The following is a 19,439-nucleotide window of genomic DNA, read 5'->3' on the forward strand; positions in this document are numbered from 1 at the left end:
TCAAGCTACCACTCACTTAGTATCACACCACTTCCCAACAGTATGTCCCAAATAGTCCACTTGACTGCAGAATAGTTTTCATTTCTCTTCCTTTAAAGAGACTGTTGGGGCCAGAATATCCCCTGGATGGCATAAAGTAGTGTTCCATACTTTGAATGCTCAATTGCATGCATCTGGTATTCTGTTTTCTTGTAGCTTTGGACCTAGCCTCACACTAATCTAGTGTGTGCCCCTTGATATGTCTGAGGTCCTGGACCGGTCTAGTGACTTAGGGAGCAGCACCAAGTGTGCACACATTGACCTGACAGTAAACTATCCTCCCTGTCATTGGTTTAATACCTACAGCAGTGGTGGAAGTGTACTGTGTTTTGTCAATCCATACTTTCGAGGAGGCCTTTTGGTGCGTGCCTGAGTGGAGGCCTAATGGCCAATCATGTGAAGTTTCACTTCTATGTACTAACCAGTGTCCTAACGCTAACATCCCAAGCACAGGTGCATGTTGAATTGAAATCTGGAGGGGGACTCTGATCTACCACCCACCTGCCACTAAGAAAGGCTTTAGCCAGACATTAATGGACTACACTGTGCCCCATATCTTAGCTTCTGCTAAGTTTCTCCTGCTGGGTGATTTCAACTACCATGGCGAGAACGCCAATGACCAAGGAGTGTCTGAACTCCTAGCTGACATGGAAACTTTAGGGCTTAAACAAATAGTTACCGGCCTAACCGAGAGGGCAGGGCACACTCTGATCTTATTTTCACAAACGTAGCTGACGTATCAAGCGAACCCCTACTTCCCATTACATGGCCAGGTAGTGATCTGATTAAGTTTTCCATTCCACGCAAGAACATTCCGGCAAATCTCAAGAAAAAGACCAGCAGACCCCCAACGCTTGTGGAAGGTGGTCACTCCTGCCTCCTTTTCAGAGGCTTTTAAGGCTGCCACTTCAACATCTTATATGGACATTAACGCCACTTTGGCTGCCTATTATGATTCCCTAACAATTACTCCTTAAGAATCCTTCTCACCCCTCTTCTCTAAGATGAAATCAAGCATCCTGGTATACTAACAGTCTGGGGCAGAAAAAGACGAAATGTAAATGCCTGAAACGGCGACGGAGTTCCACTAAATCTTGCGCAGACAAAGCAGTTTACGGGGTCATACTACGTAATTATCACAATAAAATCAGGGCGGCATGGAAAGTGCACATTAGTGCCACAATCACCCTAGCTGGCAATTCCGCAAAGGAGCTTTACAAAGCACCAAATGGCTTCCTAAATCCTCGGACCTGTACCACCATCAATCTGGCATCTCAAGAAACTCTGCGATTCCCTAGCAGATTTGTTTAAAACAAAATCAACACCATCTATAAAAGCTTTCTGACCAGCTTAAAACACTAAGAAATTGTACTGTATCTGAATCAACCTCATCTGGATGCCAAGGCTGGAATAGAAGTCTTTGAACCTTGCTCTGTGGAGCAGGTGCAGAGTGTAGGAAAGTATCCTCTTTTGGCATGGTCACTTTTTGCCTGCTATCAGTGTGCTTAAACTGTTTTCACTGGGATCCTGCTAACCAGGACCCCAGTGATTGTGCTCTCTCCCTCCAAATTTGGTTATATAGGACCTTTGTGCCATCCACAATTGGCATACGTGTGTCCCCTTATAAGTCCCGAGCATTTGGTACTTAGGTACCCAGGGAATTAGGGCCCCATGGACTGCAGCATGTATTATTCTACTCATGAGAGCCCATGCAAAATGTGTCTGCAGGCCTGCCTTTGCAGCTTGCGTGAAAAGGTGCATGCACCTTTTCACCACAGGTCACTACACCAAGTCACTGTAAGTCACCCCTATGGTAGGCCCTCTTAGCCCAGAGGGCATGGTGCAGATCCTTGTGCGTGAGGGCACCCCTGCATGAGCAGAGGTGCCCCTACAAACTCCAGTTCCAATGCACTGGACTTCGTATGGGTGGGGAAGACATTTTACCTGTGTACTGGCCACAGGTACCTGTGTCCAGCTACATAATGGTAACTCCGAACCTGGGCATGTTTGGTATCAAACATGTCAGAATCATACCCAAATACTAATGCCAGTATTGGTTGTATTATTCCATACACTTTGGGGGCTCCTTAGGGGACCCGCCAGTATTGCTCCTACCAGTCTTCCAGGGTTTTACTGGCAGCCCACGCTGCTGCCAACCCTCAAACAGATTTCTGCCCTCCTGCTGCTTGACCTGCTCAGGCGGGAGAGGGAGGCAACACCCTCTCCCTTGGAAATAGGTGTTGCAAAGCTGGGGAGGGGCACTTTTGGTGCCCTCCTGGCAGAAACCGGTTTGCACCAGTTTAGGGATCCCTGGTCCCTGCACTGGCGTGAAACTGGACAAAGGAAAGGGGAGTGACCCCTCTTCTGTCTATCCCCTCCCCAGGGGTAGTGCCCAGAGATCCTCCAGGAGGCCACTTGATTCTGCCATCTTGAAAACAGGATGTGCAGAGGCCCCTGGGAGCATCTGAGTGGCCAAGTCAGGAAGGTGATGTCAGAGACACCTCCAGATAGGTGGTCACCGTGTAAGGTGACCAAACACCCTTTTAGGGACTACCTTGCGGACTACCAGATTCAGCTTGCAAGACTCCACCAGGACTTCTCGGCATCGTCTACTTCTCCTCCTGGCCACCGGAACGCAAACTGGACACTTCAGGAACTGACAAGACTGAAATTCCAGAGTTGACCTTGCCGTGCAACATTGTTTCCCGGCTCCTTCCATCAAGTGCAACACATTCGCTAGCTGTGCATCCTCTGGGGTCTGTAGGACCTCAGCTGCACCAAGAAGCAAAAAGGTATCTCCCTTGGAGTTAAGGAGTCACTCCTCTGCATCTGCAGGCACCTAAAGCAACAACATCCAGCTGCGTGGATCTCCTCTCCTCTGGAACTGTGTGGATCCTGCAACACAGCTGGTGGTCTGGCGTGGTCCCCTTTGTCCCCTCTGCCCACTTTGGGAGACGGTGAGGCCCTGCCTCTCCTTGCAGGACAGTAACCCAGTGAAGTGCAACTCATGCAGCAACCAAGGCTTGTTGTCTCCTGCTCCAAGGGATCTTCAGGCTTCAAGTAGTCCTGGCCCCCTTGAAAGGACGGTCTCTCCTCAAACGACGTGGGACTCCTCTCCAGGTGTGCTGATTGGGCCTCATTGCAACTTACTGTGCCTGCTGCCAGTTGTTTGCCTGTGGGGGCTGTGACCGCTTCTGCTGGCTCTCCTGACTGCTGAGCGTCAGCCAGGACTTCCCTCCAAGGGCCGCGTCTCCTGGACCTTGCTGGTCCTCTTCAGCCCTGCAACAATTTTTTGCTTCCTCTTGCATTTGCAAAGGCTTGTTGGTGGTTCTCCTAAACCACTGACCATCTGCGACCGACATGGAACTTCATCTGCACCACCCCAAGGACTTCTCTGCAGCTCCTGTGCTCCACAGCTAATCTTCGCCTTCCCTAGTCAACCCGGATCTTCATCCACAGAAGGGTGAGTAGTGGCTCCTGCCCCAACTGGACACTCCATCGTGGACTCGACTCTGTCCCCTTCTTTTGAAGGTCCTCTAATTCCAGAATCCATCTTTGAGTTCCTTTGGTCTGGTCCTGTTCTTGCACAATCCATTTTCTAAGCCCTCTTGTCAGTCCTCAGGAAAACCAGGTACTTACCTCTGCTCTCCTGGTAGCTGAGGGTCACGTAGGTACTCACCTCTTGGGGTCCAGAGTTACTATATATCCTTGGATGGGGGACTTCACTTTGCTTTCCACTATTTTAGTATATGGTTTGGTCCTCCCCTAGGACCTAACTATTTTTATACAATTCTTGCCTTCTTGTTGTTTCCTATGCTAATTCCTAATTATTATTGTGTGTGTGTGTGTGTGTATATATATATATATATATATATATATATATATATACATACATACACACACACTGTATACTTACCTCAAATTTGAGGATTGCCTAAAAGTAATCTAGTATAGGGTTACTGTAATAAAGTGCCTTTATTAATGTAACACTGTTTGGTTCCTTTCATGTATAATAAGTTACTGTGTGACTATTGTGTTATTGCATATGCTTTGCATGTCTCCTAGATAAGTCTTGGCTGCTCATCCACAGCTACCTCTAGAGAGCCCTGGCTTCCTAGACACTGCCTTCATTCACTAACATGAGTTGCCTGGACCTGGTATAAGATGCCAACACCATAGGTGCCCACCACACACCAGACCAGCTTCCTACACAGAAGATGTTAACACTTGCTAAATTAGGTCCTCCTTAGATCCTTGTCCAACTAAGATAACGACGTGCCTAGCTAACTGCCTGGCTTCATCAGTAAAAATGTTGTTCAATCTTTCCTAAACTTCTGCTAAAGTGCCAACCAACTGGAAGTGTGCGCAAGCATCTCCTCTTCTTAAAAAGCCCTCTGTCAATCCTGAAGTCCTTGCTAATAACAGACCCATCTCAATGCTACCTCTGCTTGTAGAAAGTCCCATTAACAAACAGCTAACATAGGGGGTTATTACAACTTTGGAGGAGGTGTTAATCCGTCCCAAAAGTGACGGTAAAGTGACGGATATACCACCAGCCGTATTATATCATATTATATCCATTATATCCTATGGAACTCGTAATACGGCTGGTGGTATATCCGTCACTTTACTGTCACTTTTGGGACGGATTAACACCTCCTCCAAAGTTGCAATAACCCCCATAGTTTCTAGAAGAAGACAAGATTCTAGACCTCTCATAATTGGGTTTTAGAGCACTACACAGTACTGAGACAGCGCTGTTGGCAGTCACCGATAACATCCGACTCTCTATATGCAGGAACTTCGGTGATGTTAGTACTATTGGATCCGTCTGCGGTGTTTGACATGGTCTCGTACTCCATCCTGATCCGGAGACTACATGAAGAAGATAGCCATGGCAGAGCGCTACTCTGGCTGAGGGACCTACTTGATAACCATTCCCAACATGTCTGTTTGGGTCAGTTTAAAAATAGAAAGATGTTTACCAACAAAGGGGTCCACCAGGGTTCGTGCCTGAGCCCAACATTATTTTAACATCTATGTACCACCTCTGGCACAAATTGTGAGATCTTGAGGCCTGGAGATTGTGTCATACGCAGACAATACTCAACTTCTCATTTATGTTGGTCCTCATCCAGATAAGGTGAAAAACCAATTAGCGCACTGCATGAGGGAAATTGCTGAATGGATGGTTAACAACTGTCTCCAATTGAATAGTGAGAAATCCGATAGTGTGCTGTTCGTCAAAGCCCACAAGCTCTGGTCGGCTGTCTGGTGGCTTTCTGACCTTAACCCAGCCCCTTCTTCTAAGCAAGTGGAGAGAAATTTGGTGGGAAAAATAGATCAGATACTATCCATGAGAGATCAAGGTAATACTACATGTGGCACTAGTTTTGCCACAATGAGGCAATTTAAAAAAAGGTTTCCCTGGCTCCCTTCCACCTCCAGGAAAACCCTGATCCAGGCTCTTATAACTAGTCGCCTGGATTATAGGAACAAATTGCTGATAGCAGCAAATGACACCTTGCTGGCTAAACTACAAGTTGTGCAGAATACTGCGGCTCTGGTAATAGGCAATTTACCAGCCCTGTCACCCTCGGCTCCCATACTAAAAACAATTGCATTGGTTGCCCATTAAAAAGTGGGCAATCTTCAAGCTCTGCTGCCTGACGCACCGGACCCAACCTGCTTTCCTGCGCTCAAAACATAGCTACTATCTGCCTTCCAGACAGATAAGGTCTTCAAACAAAGCTCTTCTTCAGACCCCACACGTTCATACGGCCAGATTTGCTGGCAGACCTTTTTCCATATTTGGCCCTGCATCACTGGAACAATCTACAATCCACACCTGTCTCAACTTTACTAATTTCAAGATGTTAAAAACATGGTTCTTTTAAATAGTGTTAATTATCCCTGAACAGCATAGCGCCAAGATACTCCTTCGGGAGTGAGTCGTGTGCTGTATCAAGTATGTATAACATAAGGCTGCGTTTGTGGCCTGCATGGTGCACATATTATGTTTAAGAATGACTTACAGTAATGGAGGCTCATGGGATCCATTTTGTGATGCTCTTGGGCTGAACTTGTGCACAAGATGACGAAAGGTTGTTTTCCCAGACAGCAGAAATATATTTCTAACATTCCTGAAGGTGTGGGGGGTGATCTAGATATTGAAGTGGGAAAAGAGGAGACAGGGCTCTTTCAGAAATTCAACTAAACGGTTGATTAGTTCCTGTAGCATTGCCATTTAGTAGATGGTGTGGGGGAAGTTGGCACTGCAGTCTCGGTTGTTCAAGATGAAAAGGACCTTTTTAGGGGCAGTCAACCTTTTGGCTTTCCCCTGATTACTGTTTAGTGTGGCTGATGACAACCAGGTGCAGAAGGCTCTCAACTCGTTGTTCCTCCGTTGTGCGTACTCCAGTCTGGGAACTATCCTACTGTGATGAGCATCACTCTTGTGAAAAACTATAACCAACTGCTTATGGCTTGAGAGCAAGAAAATTCATGATAAGTTATAAAGATAATATCACAAAATAAAATGATGGACAGAGTGTTGAAACTTTTCAAACACTCACCCTCACTCACAGATCTGGGTTTAATACATTGTTATTTTGCATGCCACGTCACCCCAGTTTGACGAGCTATATGAAAATGTGTCTTGACCCTGCTCCCAATGGGAGAAGTCCAGCCCGAACTGCCGAGCCAGGTCCTGCCTGGACAGGATTCAAGCATCCTGGGATCTGTTTCAGGATATAGCCCTTCGTCAGCCAGGCTAGCTTGAATCCACTGGCACAGCATGCAAGGGACACACCTCTAGGCATACCCTAGCCACTTAGGGCACACAAGGCGATATCAGAAAATAAAATGATGGACAGAGTGTTGAAACTTTTCAAACACTCACCCCGAGTCACAGATCTGGGTTTAATCCATTGTTATTTTGCTTGCCACGTCACCCAAGTTTGGACCAGCTATATGCAAATAGGTCTTGACCCTGCTCCCAGTGAGAGCGGTCCAGCCCGAACTGCCAAGCCAGGTGCTCCCTGGACAGGATTCAAGCATACTGGGACCGGTTTCAGGGTATCACCCTTCATCAGTCAGGCTAGCTTAAATCCAGTGGGGCATCAAGCAAGGGGCCACTTGACCTATGCCTCTGTGACTGGAAAGAATATCATGGCTTGGCTTGAGTCACTATGACCTGAAGATGATTGCACGTGAAGCACGTGGCTGTGTACAAGAGAAAAAAACAGCACAAGCTGCCTTACTGAGAACAGTGGCTGACGTTGGCCTGTCCATGGGTACGACGAGACCAGTGGTGCAGAGTCACGATGAAGACAGAACACCTGCCCACCTTCTACGAGAGTGAATTGACAACTGAACAGAGCCCTGGTCCTGCAAGCAGCAAACTGCTGAAGAAATGCGCACCTGGAAGAGGTTTAACCAGAGTAACCAGTTCACACACCCTCCCAGAAGCGGCAAGGAGGCATCACAGAGACTAAGGGCCATATGTACGAAAGCTTTTTCCCATAGACACAGAATGGGTAAAATCCTTTCGTACATCAGGACCTAAGTCAGGTAGTCACTTGACCATGCATGAAACACCGCAAGCGGAGTAGCCAAGCCTCACTTGGGGAGAAAAAACCTTGAACATTGATAGAAGGAGCAAAATTTCACCATTATGGGGGTAATCTGCATTTGAGACTAATCATGCAACAACTTTGTCTCTGGGGGCTGAAGGACCTGGGGAAAGTAGTGTGTATAGGTACAACCAACCTCAATGACCAATATACCAAAGTGTATCTTAACAACATTATGGGGGTCATTACGACATTGGTGCGGCCGCACTCCTGCGGCCCCCATTATGACATTCCCGCCGGCCCAGCGGGGATGAGGCCGCAACATAGGAGCCGGCGGCGTTGCGGCCGTGCGACGGGGGCAGGTGCACCCGTCGCGCTTTTCACTGTCTGCTATGCAGACAGTGAAAAGCTGGCCGGGGCCCTGTTAGGGGGGCCCCAGGACACCCCTTACCGCCAGCCTCTTCCTGGCGGTGCAAACCGCCAGAAACAGGCTGGCGGTAGGGGTGTCATAATCACCAGGGCAGCGCTGCTTGCAGCGCTGCCCTGGCATATTATCACCGACGGGGCTAAAACGTCAGGAAACCGCTGGCCCCGGCGGTGCGACCGCGGCCTCCGTACCGCCAGCCTGTTGGCGGTACGGACGCTACATTACCCCTGACCCCCTATGTTTGTATTATTTAGTTCTAGTGTGCATTAAAGTTCTCTGCTTCTTGAAAGTAAAGCTGTTTGACAATCAGTTATTGTGCTGCTGTGTGATTGTGAGCATCCACACACTATCTCCCTGAGCAGCCTGAGACCACTCGCCATCACTACCATTGAGAGTCAAGTGCTGAAGGGCTGACCTCAGACGAGTTTTGCAGAGCCAAAGTAAGGCAGATCCTAGGACATCAGAGGCAAACAATCTCAACCTGTAGGTGGCCCACTGAACGGGGTCTTACGGAGACTCATTCAGACTTTCTTGATGTGTTCCAATTGTAGATTCTCCGCCATTGAAAAACATACATATATTGTTCTGGAAGCACTTCACAAACTGCTCAACATTCTTAAATATATGATAGATTGCTTCTAAAATACCAATGCCACTGAGGCCAAGCCAAATGGCATCTTTTTACACTTGAAAATCCTTGAGGAGTAAAGAAGGGTGTGGGTAGTTTAGATTATGGGTTCAGAACAATCTGATAATATGCCAACAATAGATCCAGTGTAGAGCACACTTTAGCCACTTGTAAGGTATTCACAAGTTTATTAATGTTTGACAGTGAATGAATATGTATTATGATTTTGCCATTCAATGCCCTCAAATCCACACATCTTGTTAGACACTTTTCAGCCTTTCTGGCAAGAACAACGGGACTCCTCTTCTATAATTCCCTCCTTTATGAACTTATCTAACATTTTCTTCTACTCCAACACTCAAAATTTCATAGAAACGACTGTCTTACCATTATAGCCCCTTGATCTGGTAAGTGACATTTTTTAGTGTTCCCACTTCTTCAGTAAACGCCTTTAAGCATTGCTTGATCACCCACACTCCCTTAGCAGATTATTTCACCACTAAGACTTGCTCTTTGCTAGGTGTATATGATGGTATTTGTAAAGTATGACCTAAGCTCAAGAGCAACAGAGCGCTGAATTGACACCATTTTTCTCCTTCAAGATACAGACATTAGGAGAACGTTAAGGTACACCTTTGGGTAAGAGGGAGTGCTACTTGAAGAGGTGTGTCTTCAGCTTTTTTTCTGAATTGTAAGAGAGTTAGTGCTGATCTGATGTAGATTAGGGCTGTTTTTTCCAGATCCTGGGAGCATGATCAGAGAAGGCTTTCTTTCTGTTTTTTCTCCTTGTAATATTTTGTCTCCAGTCTGGCGATATACAGACTCCTGATCAGGCACTGTCCCCCAAACACGACTTGAATGTTTGCCAGGTAAGCTAAGTCTTGTTGTTGAGGGTTTTATATGCGATGCAGCTCATCTTGAAGATGACCCGGTTGGAATGGGGAGCCAGTGGACATCTTTTAATGTCTAGGTTATGTAAAGAGACAGCTTCATCTCAGCATACAAAGTGCAGGATTAGGGACATGGGCAAGGGTTATTTTTTTTTAAGAGGAGCATGGCCCTGTCAATGCTTTTCAGTCATACACCTTGTCGAAGTGCTGCTTTCTAGTAAAGGTTTCTGATGGATGTTAAAAACTTTCTGTTGCCACGAGGAGTTAGAATTAGCATATAATGGTTCACCGTTGATTACAAAAAAGTGTCAGCTATAGAACAAAAGAGAAGTAATGGACTATGCGTTCGCCAAAGTACTCGGTACTTCTACTCACCCTCTGACTCATACAAATACCTAAACTCCAATAAACCAAATACAGACTATGAAACAAAATGGTTACAAAATAAAACAGTTTTAGGATTTTAAAAAATATTAACAAATACGTAGATCATCACTGAGCTAATGTTGTGGAGACAAAGGCAGTTCTTTTAGGATTAGACAGGGCACAGAGGAGCAATAGCTGCAGCACAACAAGGGTAAATCCAGAGATGGTGTAAGGCAGTGGCTGAAATGGAAAAACAGAAGTGCGGGTACCCTGTTCAATTACTGCTGCTCATTTCTGAGAAGTGCTGGTACTCTCTAATTAAGTGTCGTTCCTCTGCTGAGAAGTATGGGTACTCTACCTCTCAAAATAAAAAAAATGCAGGTAAGCGGTACCTGACAATCGACGCTCTTTTAAAGCATAGGTATAGGGATGTAATTCAGGCCCGTCTCCCAAGTCCCTCAGGGAGCCCCCTTTTAGCCCAAAGTCAATGAATATCTGTGAGATATGGGAGACTGGGGGCCCTCGCCACACTCTGCGGGGGAGGAGAGGGGGATGGGGGGCAACATTTTGCATTACTCCACTAGTAAATTATGTGAATAAACGACAATGGCCAAATCAAACACCGCACAGTCCTTATGTGCACTTTGTATGTACTTTTCTTTTCAAAAGCAATGTTTTTCTGAAAGATAGGCATGGCACCTGAAAAGGATGAAACAGTTTAAGCCAGTTCTGGATTTCTAGGTACGTGCATGTTCCATAATGCGTCCATTTCTTACGATAATGGCATTACTCCTAGTCCTACTCCCTCGCCTTCCTTTCAACCAATGAGGCTTCCTGCCTCCCCCTAGACCCTCCCTTCCCCTTTTAAACCCCCCGCTCACCCCCACCACCTCCTGTACAAAAACAAGCCCAAGCAGCAACTCAGACGGTCCGTACTTGGGGGGGTGGGAGGGAACGGAAAGGAAGGCGAGGGAGTAGGACTAGGAGTAATGCCATTATCGTAAGAAATTGATGCATTACCTCCCGTCCCTCCCTCGCCTTCCTTTCAACCAATGAGACATAGCAAGAGAAAAACAGGAAACGGACACTGAGTTGCAAGAAGTTTATTACAATGCACAAAGACCATCGAGATCCTACCCCTATTACCTCATAGAGGATGAGACCCGGTGGCCCAACACTGACTCCAAACTTCCCAAGTCCGTCAGCCTATAATGCCGAACAAATGTTGAAGGAGAGGCCCAAGTGGCGGCCCTGCAAATCTCCACCACTGACGCCCCCTGAAGCTCAGCCACTGTAGCCGCCTTACCCCTGGTAGAACGGCCCTGAATCCCCTGTGGAGGAACCACCTCTTTCAACGAATATGCCAACAGAATCAAAGATCTCACCCACCGACTTAATGAAGCCGTGGAAGGCTTCTCACCCTTCCGGGCCGGACCGAAATTCACAAAAAGCAAATCACCTTTACGGAAAGGAGCCACCACACGCAGATACTCCAACAACGCCCTGCGCACATCCAAAGAATGTAACCGAACCTCCTCCGAGGAGGAGAGATTCGGACAAAATGAAGGAAGGATGACCTGGCGAGCATGGAAAGAAGAATTAACTTTCGGAATAAAAGAAGGAACCGGAACAAGCACCACACGATCCGGAAAAACTTTACAAAAAGGAAAAGAACAGGCCAAGGCCCCCAATTCCCCTAAACGGCGGGCTGAAGTAATGGCCACCAAAAAGAACGTCTTCAAAGAAAGATGGCGCAAGTCACAGTCCCCCAGAGGTTCAAAAGGGGCTGCAGTCAATGCATCTAAAACTAATGAAAGATCCCAGGAAGGAAAAGAACGTAAAGGGCGAGGAAACAAATTAAGAAGCCCCTGAAAAAATCTAGGCATCAAATGACCCTCATCCGACAGATTACGCAAGGACCCCTAAACGCCTGAATAGCCGCCCACTGCACCCGCAGAGAAGCCACCGACAACCCCAATTGTGTACCATCCTGTAAAAATTGCATCACATCAAAAATAGAAGCAAAAGTAGGATCCAATTTATGCCGGAAGCACCAAGAAGAAAAAAACTTTCCACTGTCTACCATACGAAATCAAAGTGGAACGCCGCCTTGAAGCCAGCAAGGTAGAACTCAAAGCCACTGGTACCCCCAGACCCGTCAAACCCCGGCGTTCAACTTCCAGGCCGTCAAGTGTAACCTCCTCAACAACCCCTTTGAGAGGCAAGGAGACGGACAAATAGGAAGAGGCCACATCCGACCGGATGCCATCAACTGTAGCAATGGAAACCAATTCGCCCTCGGCCAATGGGGTGCAATCAAGATAACCCTGGCTCCCAGATGCCTCACTCTCAACAGAAAGGACCGGATCAGCTGAAATGGCGGGAAAGCGTACAAAAGGCCCCGAGGCCAAGGACACGACATCCCGTCCACCTCCCAAGCCTGAGGACACCGAAACTGGGAGCAGAAGCGACTGAGTTTCGCATTCTCCGGGGACGCAAACACATCCAACACCGGAAGACCCCAGAGACGAACAAGACGAAGAAACAGCGACCTCCGGCGGGAGAAAAGTTGCGAGGAAGGAATCACCCTGCTTAGCAGATCCGCCCGAACATTGACCAACCCCCGAACGTAGGTAGCCCGGAGAGAAGGAACCCATTCCTGAGCCCACACAAAAATCTTCCTGGCCAGACTGAACAAAGCCCTCAACCTGGTCCCCCCCTGTCGGTTGACATAAGCCTTGGCTACTAAGTTGTCTGTCCGAATAAGAACCACAACTCCCTCCAGGGACACCTGGAAATGAATCAGAGCCAGCAACACTGCCTTCAACTCGTGCCAATTCGACGATCGATTGGCCTCCAGCGGGGACCAAAATCCCTGAATCTGTGCCGACCTCATCCAAGCACCCCAACCTGAGAGGCTGGCATCCGTAGTTACCACCACTGGGCTCAGAGGAGACAAAGACACCCCTACCCGAAGATGATTGGACCCCAACCACCATCTCAACTCCCTGCGAATCAACCCTGACCCCGGAATCCGGGTCATCAGAGAACCAGACCCTGGCACCCACCTTCTCAGGAACCAGTTCATTAAGCAAAGAAGATGGAATCGCGCCCAAGGAACCAGAAATATTACTGACGCCAAATGACCCTGCAGATGTAACCATAGAAGCGCACAGGGGGCAGACTGCGACACGAGGGACTGGAGTACACCTAACCTCTTTTCTGACACCGTCACCAAACCGAGAAGAGTCCGAAACCGAGCCCCTAGAAAAACCAGATCTTGGGAAGGGACCAAATCGGACTTCCCCCAGTTGATCAAAAACCCGTGGTTTTGCAGGACCACCAGTACCCGGGCCATCTGCCTTCGCAACAGGCCCTGTGAGGGTGCATGTATTAGGATATCGTCTAGATAAGGATGAATAAACACCCCTTCTGAATGTAGCAGAGCCACCAGGGGGGCCAGCACCTTTGTGAAAATCCGGGGAGAAGACTTGAGGCCGAATGGCAACACACAAAACTGATAATGTTCCAGGCCTACAGCAAACCTTAGGAACCGCTGAGAAGTCTTTGCCACAGGCACATGTAGGTATGCATCCTGCAGATCCAGCGACGCCAGAAAATACCCCTGACTGACCATCGGAAAAATAGTCTGAATTGACAGCATGCGGAAATGCACCGTCTTGATCCAAGCATTCACTCCTTTCAGATTGAGAACAGGCCGAAAACCCCCTGACTCCTTCTGAACTAGAAACAAGACAGAATAAGTGCCCCGACCCCTTTCTTCTAGAGGAACGCGGGAAATGGCCCCTTTGAAAAGTAAGTTCCGGACTACGTCCAACAACGCCTCTCTCCGTGCCCCGACCGCAGGCAGAGGAGTGGGACGCACCCCTGAATCTGGAGGCACCACATCGAAATCTATGACGTTACCATTGGCCACAATATCCAGCACCCAATGATCGCTGAAACTCTCCTGCCAAGCAGAAAGAAAGTGCCTCAGCCTTCCCCCAACCTGCCCTATGCCAGGCCCACAGTGATTGTCAGGACCCCTTCTTGAACCCACCCCGGTTCGAAGGAGCAGCTTTCTTAGGGGAAAAACGGGGCTGAAAACGATGTTTCCTGAAAGAAAAAGATTTTGCATCCATCTTGGGAGAAGAACGGGAATGCTTCTTCCACCCTTTGCCAGAAGCAGAGCCCCCTTTATAAGGTAAGGCATGCTTCCTTTCCTTAAACGCCTTGGAAAGCATTGAAGGCAACTGATCTCCAAACAAGCTACGACCTTCAAAGGGCAGTCTTAGGAGAGCAGACTTCTCACCAGGATCCGCCATCCACGACCGCAACCAGAGGGACCTACGGGCCCCAATCAAAGCCCCAGATGCCAGAGCCGAAGTACGAACCACATCCGAAGATACATCCGCCAGCAACCTGGCCTGCTGCTCCATACCAGCCAGAAGTTCGGAGCACTCCGCACCTTCCTGAACAGCAACTGCCAGTTTATCAAAGTCCTGTACCAACGACTGGACCGCATAAGCAGAATATATACCCGCTCTCAGGGCCAGATTCTCTGCTGCAAAAGCCCTCGAGACCAGAATCCACCTTACGGTCTGTGGCATCAGTAGGCACACAATCCTCCGGATTGACGGCCGTCTTGCCAATCACTGTTGCCAAAATTGAATCCAGACGAACAGAGGGAGGCAGTACATCCTCCCCTTCTAGCAAATAAAGTTTCTGAAGGAACCGTGGAACTTGAGCTTTATCCACATCCTTCCATTCCCGAAACACCATATCCTTCACAGGTCCCTGAAAAGGCATGGCAAACTTAGAAGGCGTCTGATACTGAGGGAACAAGTGGGAGTCAGAGCTCGTAGGCTGAAACACTGTAAAACCTAAATTGTCCAGTACATGTGACATCACCTCCCTCATCTCTTCCCTGGAGAAATATTTCCCCCCAGAGGAAGTAGATGGAGCTTCCCCCTCCTCATCATCTGAAAAGGACCTCTCCGCAGTAGTAGGTGGATGTGTTGCTTTAGACCGAGTAGGCCTAGACATCCCTGCCTGGAGAGCCCTAGAAACAGCCACCTCTATCATGTCCTGCACCTCTTCCCTGGACATGAGTGGCGCAGCACCACCATCCGGAACCTGGTGACCCCCAGGTCTAGACAGGGCAGCAGTACCCTCCTCCCCTGAGGAGGAGGAAGAAACAATCCTGCTTCGTTTTGCAGGAACCTTCGGCATGTCAGACTCAAATAGCACTGCAACCTCACTGAGCCCAACCACCAAATATACTGGGTATAGGGCCTCCCACAAAAATCATTCAGCCAATCAAAAAATACCAATAATTCAAGATTTCAGTTAAAAATGCGGGCAGAGCGCCCGTCCTACCAGTCCTGAAGTCAAAAATGCACACCCGCAGCTCGGCGGGCCGAGGAACCGGAAATGGACACCCCAGCCGCAAAGAGCCGACCGACCTAGTCAGCCGACTCTCAGGACGCGTCTGTCAAGCAGCCCCGCCTGCTCGCAAAGACGCGACCGGCCAGAGCACACCTCGTGGAGCCCCGAGGAGTGCAGCAACGACGACCCCCAGGCCCTGCCGTGGAGGAAGAGTGAAAGGTAAGTCTAGCGTGGGCTAGACAGAAAAAACAGGAGGTGGTGGGGTGGGGGGGAGGGGTTTAAAAGGGGAAGGGAGGGTCTAGGGGGAGGCAGGAAGCCTCATTGGTTGAAAGGAAGGCGAGGGAGGGACGAGATGTAATGTGGCTTATAGCTTCACTTTTAACAGGGCAAGTTAGTCTATAAAAATCCCAGAATTAATATTTTATAACCAAAATAAACAAAAAAATAGAAAGGGCTATCGGTGCCACAAGTGACATGGGGGTCACACGGTGGCTATGGGAAGATCCTGGGCACATTATCAATCAAAACACAAGAAATCTCGCAGAGGCTCGCTCTGCGGGCACCTTGTCAATTGTAAACGTTTGATTTTAAATTCTGAATCACGCAATTCTCACATTCTACTACTCCGATCATGAATATTCGAGACGGGCGTGAGATCCCATACCTGAGCTCACCCCACAATCCCGGTTTCACCCTCACAACGCTCTGCAATGCTTCTTTCACCTCACCTGCCACCCGTAGTTAACATGGCAACGGGAACCAACATAGAAAAGGGACATCAAATGTCTGAGTCAGCCAAAGAAAAGGGACAGCGAAGCGGAAGCCCGACGGAATGAACGGTTGAGTCAGTGTGTTAACGGCGGCCATATTAGAAGAATCCAAATTGCATACAACTTCATGTTACCAATTATCAAAAGAAAGCAAAATGTAAAATAATTTTCTTTTGTTTAAACAAACTAAATTAAAAAATATTGAATTCACCTTAACCGTCTAGCATTTTTTTAATTAGATAGGTAGGGAATTGTTTCTCATTGCCGTCACTTGTGCTTGCGAACTTAGGCTGTGGACGCAGTATCAAAACTATGACATTGTTCCGAAAATATTTTGTGCGTTCAAATGTTCGTTTAAACACATTGTTAAAGAGAACGAACAACCTCTGGTTTGCGCGTTCTCACAGCTCGACCCTGGTTCTATTACCTTCCCCGCCCACTGTGGCGGCAGAGTGACAGCTTGACAGAAACAGAAGTCCCGCTTCCCTCATTCACAGGGCAGAGTTGGACAGCTACCATGGCCGCCAGCACTGGGGTTCTGATTGGAGCGGGATCCGCAGCTCGGGACATCTATGAGTCCATGGAGTACGGCCCTGCCCCGGAGGCAGCAGGTCCGGCGCAGGTAAGAGGCACCGCAGGAACACGTAATGCAGAGTTAACGGGCGACATAGACAGGCTGCTCAGTACGGAGTGAGTAGGGTCACAGCACAGGTAACAGCCACTGGCGATCACGCCTGCCCTAGAGATAGATTCGGCACAGTATATGCAGACGGAAACAGACTAGTTAGACTCCAGTGGTCAATACATGGCTTCAAGGAGCGTGAAATGTATTGTTTTCTAGTTTTCTGTTTTTGTTGTCCCATTTTAAACACAGCAATGCACGGAATTTTCAAGGCTGGACTGTGCATTGTACTTTGAGTTTTCCGCTCCATTAACAGCGGCTCGGAGTCCTAAACTGTTTGGGAGTGACAGACATGTGGTGCATGTGACTGAGTCTCGGGCTGCTGCAGGGCTCCGCTCATAACGAGACCATTATTGCCACACTCCGCTACGCTCCGATTGGTGAGAACGGTATTGGCTGAGCACCACCCCTTCCGTGCAGCAGCGGCTAGGGCAGATGTGTAATAGCTCTGGTACGTTTTTTTTTCTTTTTAACTCTGTTGTAGACTAATTAAAGAGGGCCCACCGGCTTCACAACTCATGTCCACCTTTAAGACATGAGCATGACCACACCTTGATGTAAGTTTATGTGAATTACCAGGAGACATGTTAATACCAACTTAGCTAGATCCTTTTTGAGCTCTTCAAAGTAACCGGTGGAATACACTGTATATCAAGATTCTACAGTATCTCACAAACCACAGACAAAACACACTAGGTATACTTACACCGCATACAAGTCTGGGAATATCTTGCTGCCAAGTTTTCAGATTGCTTATGTCTAACATTTTGGGTGTTACTTAAGTGCCTTGTGTATGACACGTTGAATAATGCTTTCTTGGCAGCACAGCAAAGCAGCTTGTAGTAATCACTGCAGTCTTATTTTGATGTAGGTTCTTTATTTAGCAGCCCCAGACAACATTGTACAGGCAGAGTATCCTTCACCACCAGCTTCCTCCACTCCAACCGCCACCCATAGAATTCCCCACACCAAAGGTCCTAATGTTACATCATAGCACAAGACTGTGCTAATCTTTCAATATACATAAGTGTAAAGAATTACATACATTACCTACGTTACAACACAGCTATGTCCAGACAATGAGATACATTTTTATAAGGTAACTCATTATGTGAAATATGAGACTCTAGAAATGGTCTTAAAAGGCTGCAGTGCTTAAGAAGTGCCATGAGGCTATTGGCATATGTACAACACTATGCATTGCATTTCAAAGAGATGGCTTATGCTTTGCAACTGTATTACGTAATAGCAAGACAACAGTTGGGACAAGATAAGCAGCTAAAACTTCCTCCAACCCCATAGCGTGTGATGCTTTCTGCCGTTACTACCTTTTTTTAAAAAAAAGAACTAGCACACTGCAATCTGGGCCTTTTTCTTTACCTTTTTATTTAGTTTTTAGCTACAAAGCTAGTTCAGCAACACAAAAAAACTCCAACCTGGGGATCCTGATCAGCCTGTAACAGACTGGAAAGGTAACATGGAACAGGACACCAGTCACATCTTTTCATCGTATCCCATTCCCATCACAGCCCCTCAGGTTAAAATTATAGATCAGCCTCCACTAAATACTAAAGCACTACCAGCGTAGGAATACATTGACACAACGAGAAGTGGTAATCCTGCTAAAACCCCAATGTGAGTCGCGCAGCCCTCAAGACTATCTTAACCGGAACAGCATTCTCAAATTGCTAGAAGCCTTCAAATCAATTGCCCATTCTCACCTTAGACGATCACTAAGGTGGCCTTCTTGCCAGGAAAGAACGGCAAAGTAAATAAAACAACCAAACTAACGCTCAGTTCAAAGGAGGCGGTAATCTGTAACCTAGAACAAAAAGAGACACGCCAAAGGTGGGCAATAGAGCTTGCACACTTCAAGCTAGGGAGATATCCGGCCATCTTAAACCCGGCTATAAATGCATCACTGCGGCCCTCAGCACGAGAGGCTAATGTAGTTTGAGCAAAAGACACAGATCTAACTAGCACTTCCTCATCGTCGGTCCCGCAAGTTCTGCCTACTAATACAAGTTCATACTTCGCATTGAAGGTTACCTTACCGATAAGATCTAGCAAGATTGATTCTAAGACAAACAAAGTTAATGCAATAAACTCAGATTTTTTTATTTATTTATAAAGCGCATGGCGACCCGAAGGCACCCCAGCACTCGGTTTATAGAGGTTGCAACATACATAACGGGGAGGCATCTAGAAACGGGTGTTATTTAAAGAGCCAGGTATTTATGGCTTTTAGAAAACAGTTCTTTATCTATTGCTTGAATAGCAAGTGGAAAAGAGTTCCAGAGATTAGCTGCATTAAAGGTGGAAGATCGTCCTCCACTTCTGGCTCTTTTAACACCAGCTGTGGCCAAATGGAGGTTCGAAGACCGTAGTGGTCTGTTTGGTATGTAAGTGGAAACCAACTGGCGTCCTTGCAAGGCACAATGATAGATGCACAGTGACTTAAATTCTATTCCCTGTGTAATGGGGAGCCAGTGAATGTCTCTCAGACCACTTCTGACTGATTGCACCCTGGGAGTGTCAAGTAACATGCGTGCAGCTGAATTTTGGACTACCTGCTGTTTAGGTGTCACTCCTTTAGTAGACCCCCAAGTTGAATTAATTGCCATAGTCTAGACGCACGGGAACAAGGGCTTGTACTACCACCTGTCTTGAGTTTT

The 19,439-nt window shown here is 47.5% G+C and overlaps 2 protein-coding genes across 7 annotated transcripts in view; one reads left to right on the top strand and one right to left on the bottom strand.

Moving 5' to 3' along the window:
• PIH1D1 (PIH1 domain containing 1) overlaps window positions 1–16,631 on the bottom strand; it is a 69,952-nt gene extending 53,321 nt beyond the window's left edge. For 2 of the 6 annotated variants that reach the window (XM_069200819.1, XM_069200824.1), the window contains exon 1: window positions 15,977–16,077. The gene's annotated coding sequence lies outside the window, so the exon portion shown is untranslated. Of the gene's footprint in view, window positions 1–15,303; window positions 15,545–15,926; window positions 16,097–16,509 lie in introns of those variants that run through there. The other 4 variants (XM_069200823.1, XM_069200821.1, XM_069200822.1 and 1 more) reach the window with 4 other exon arrangements.
• Window positions 16,574–19,439, top strand: part of ALDH16A1 (aldehyde dehydrogenase 16 family member A1) — a 483,909-nt gene continuing 481,043 nt past the window's right edge. Inside the window, exon 1 of the mRNA XM_069200818.1 lies at window positions 16,574–16,704. Within this exon, the coding sequence (XP_069056919.1) occupies window positions 16,600–16,704 (105 nt within the window). The 5' untranslated portion in view covers window positions 16,574–16,599. The remainder of the gene's footprint in view (window positions 16,705–19,439) is intronic.

This window comes from Pleurodeles waltl, chromosome 7 (assembly GCF_031143425.1).
Source record: "Pleurodeles waltl isolate 20211129_DDA chromosome 7, aPleWal1.hap1.20221129, whole genome shotgun sequence".
NCBI classification, from domain to species: Eukaryota; Metazoa; Chordata; class Amphibia; order Caudata; family Salamandridae; genus Pleurodeles; species Pleurodeles waltl.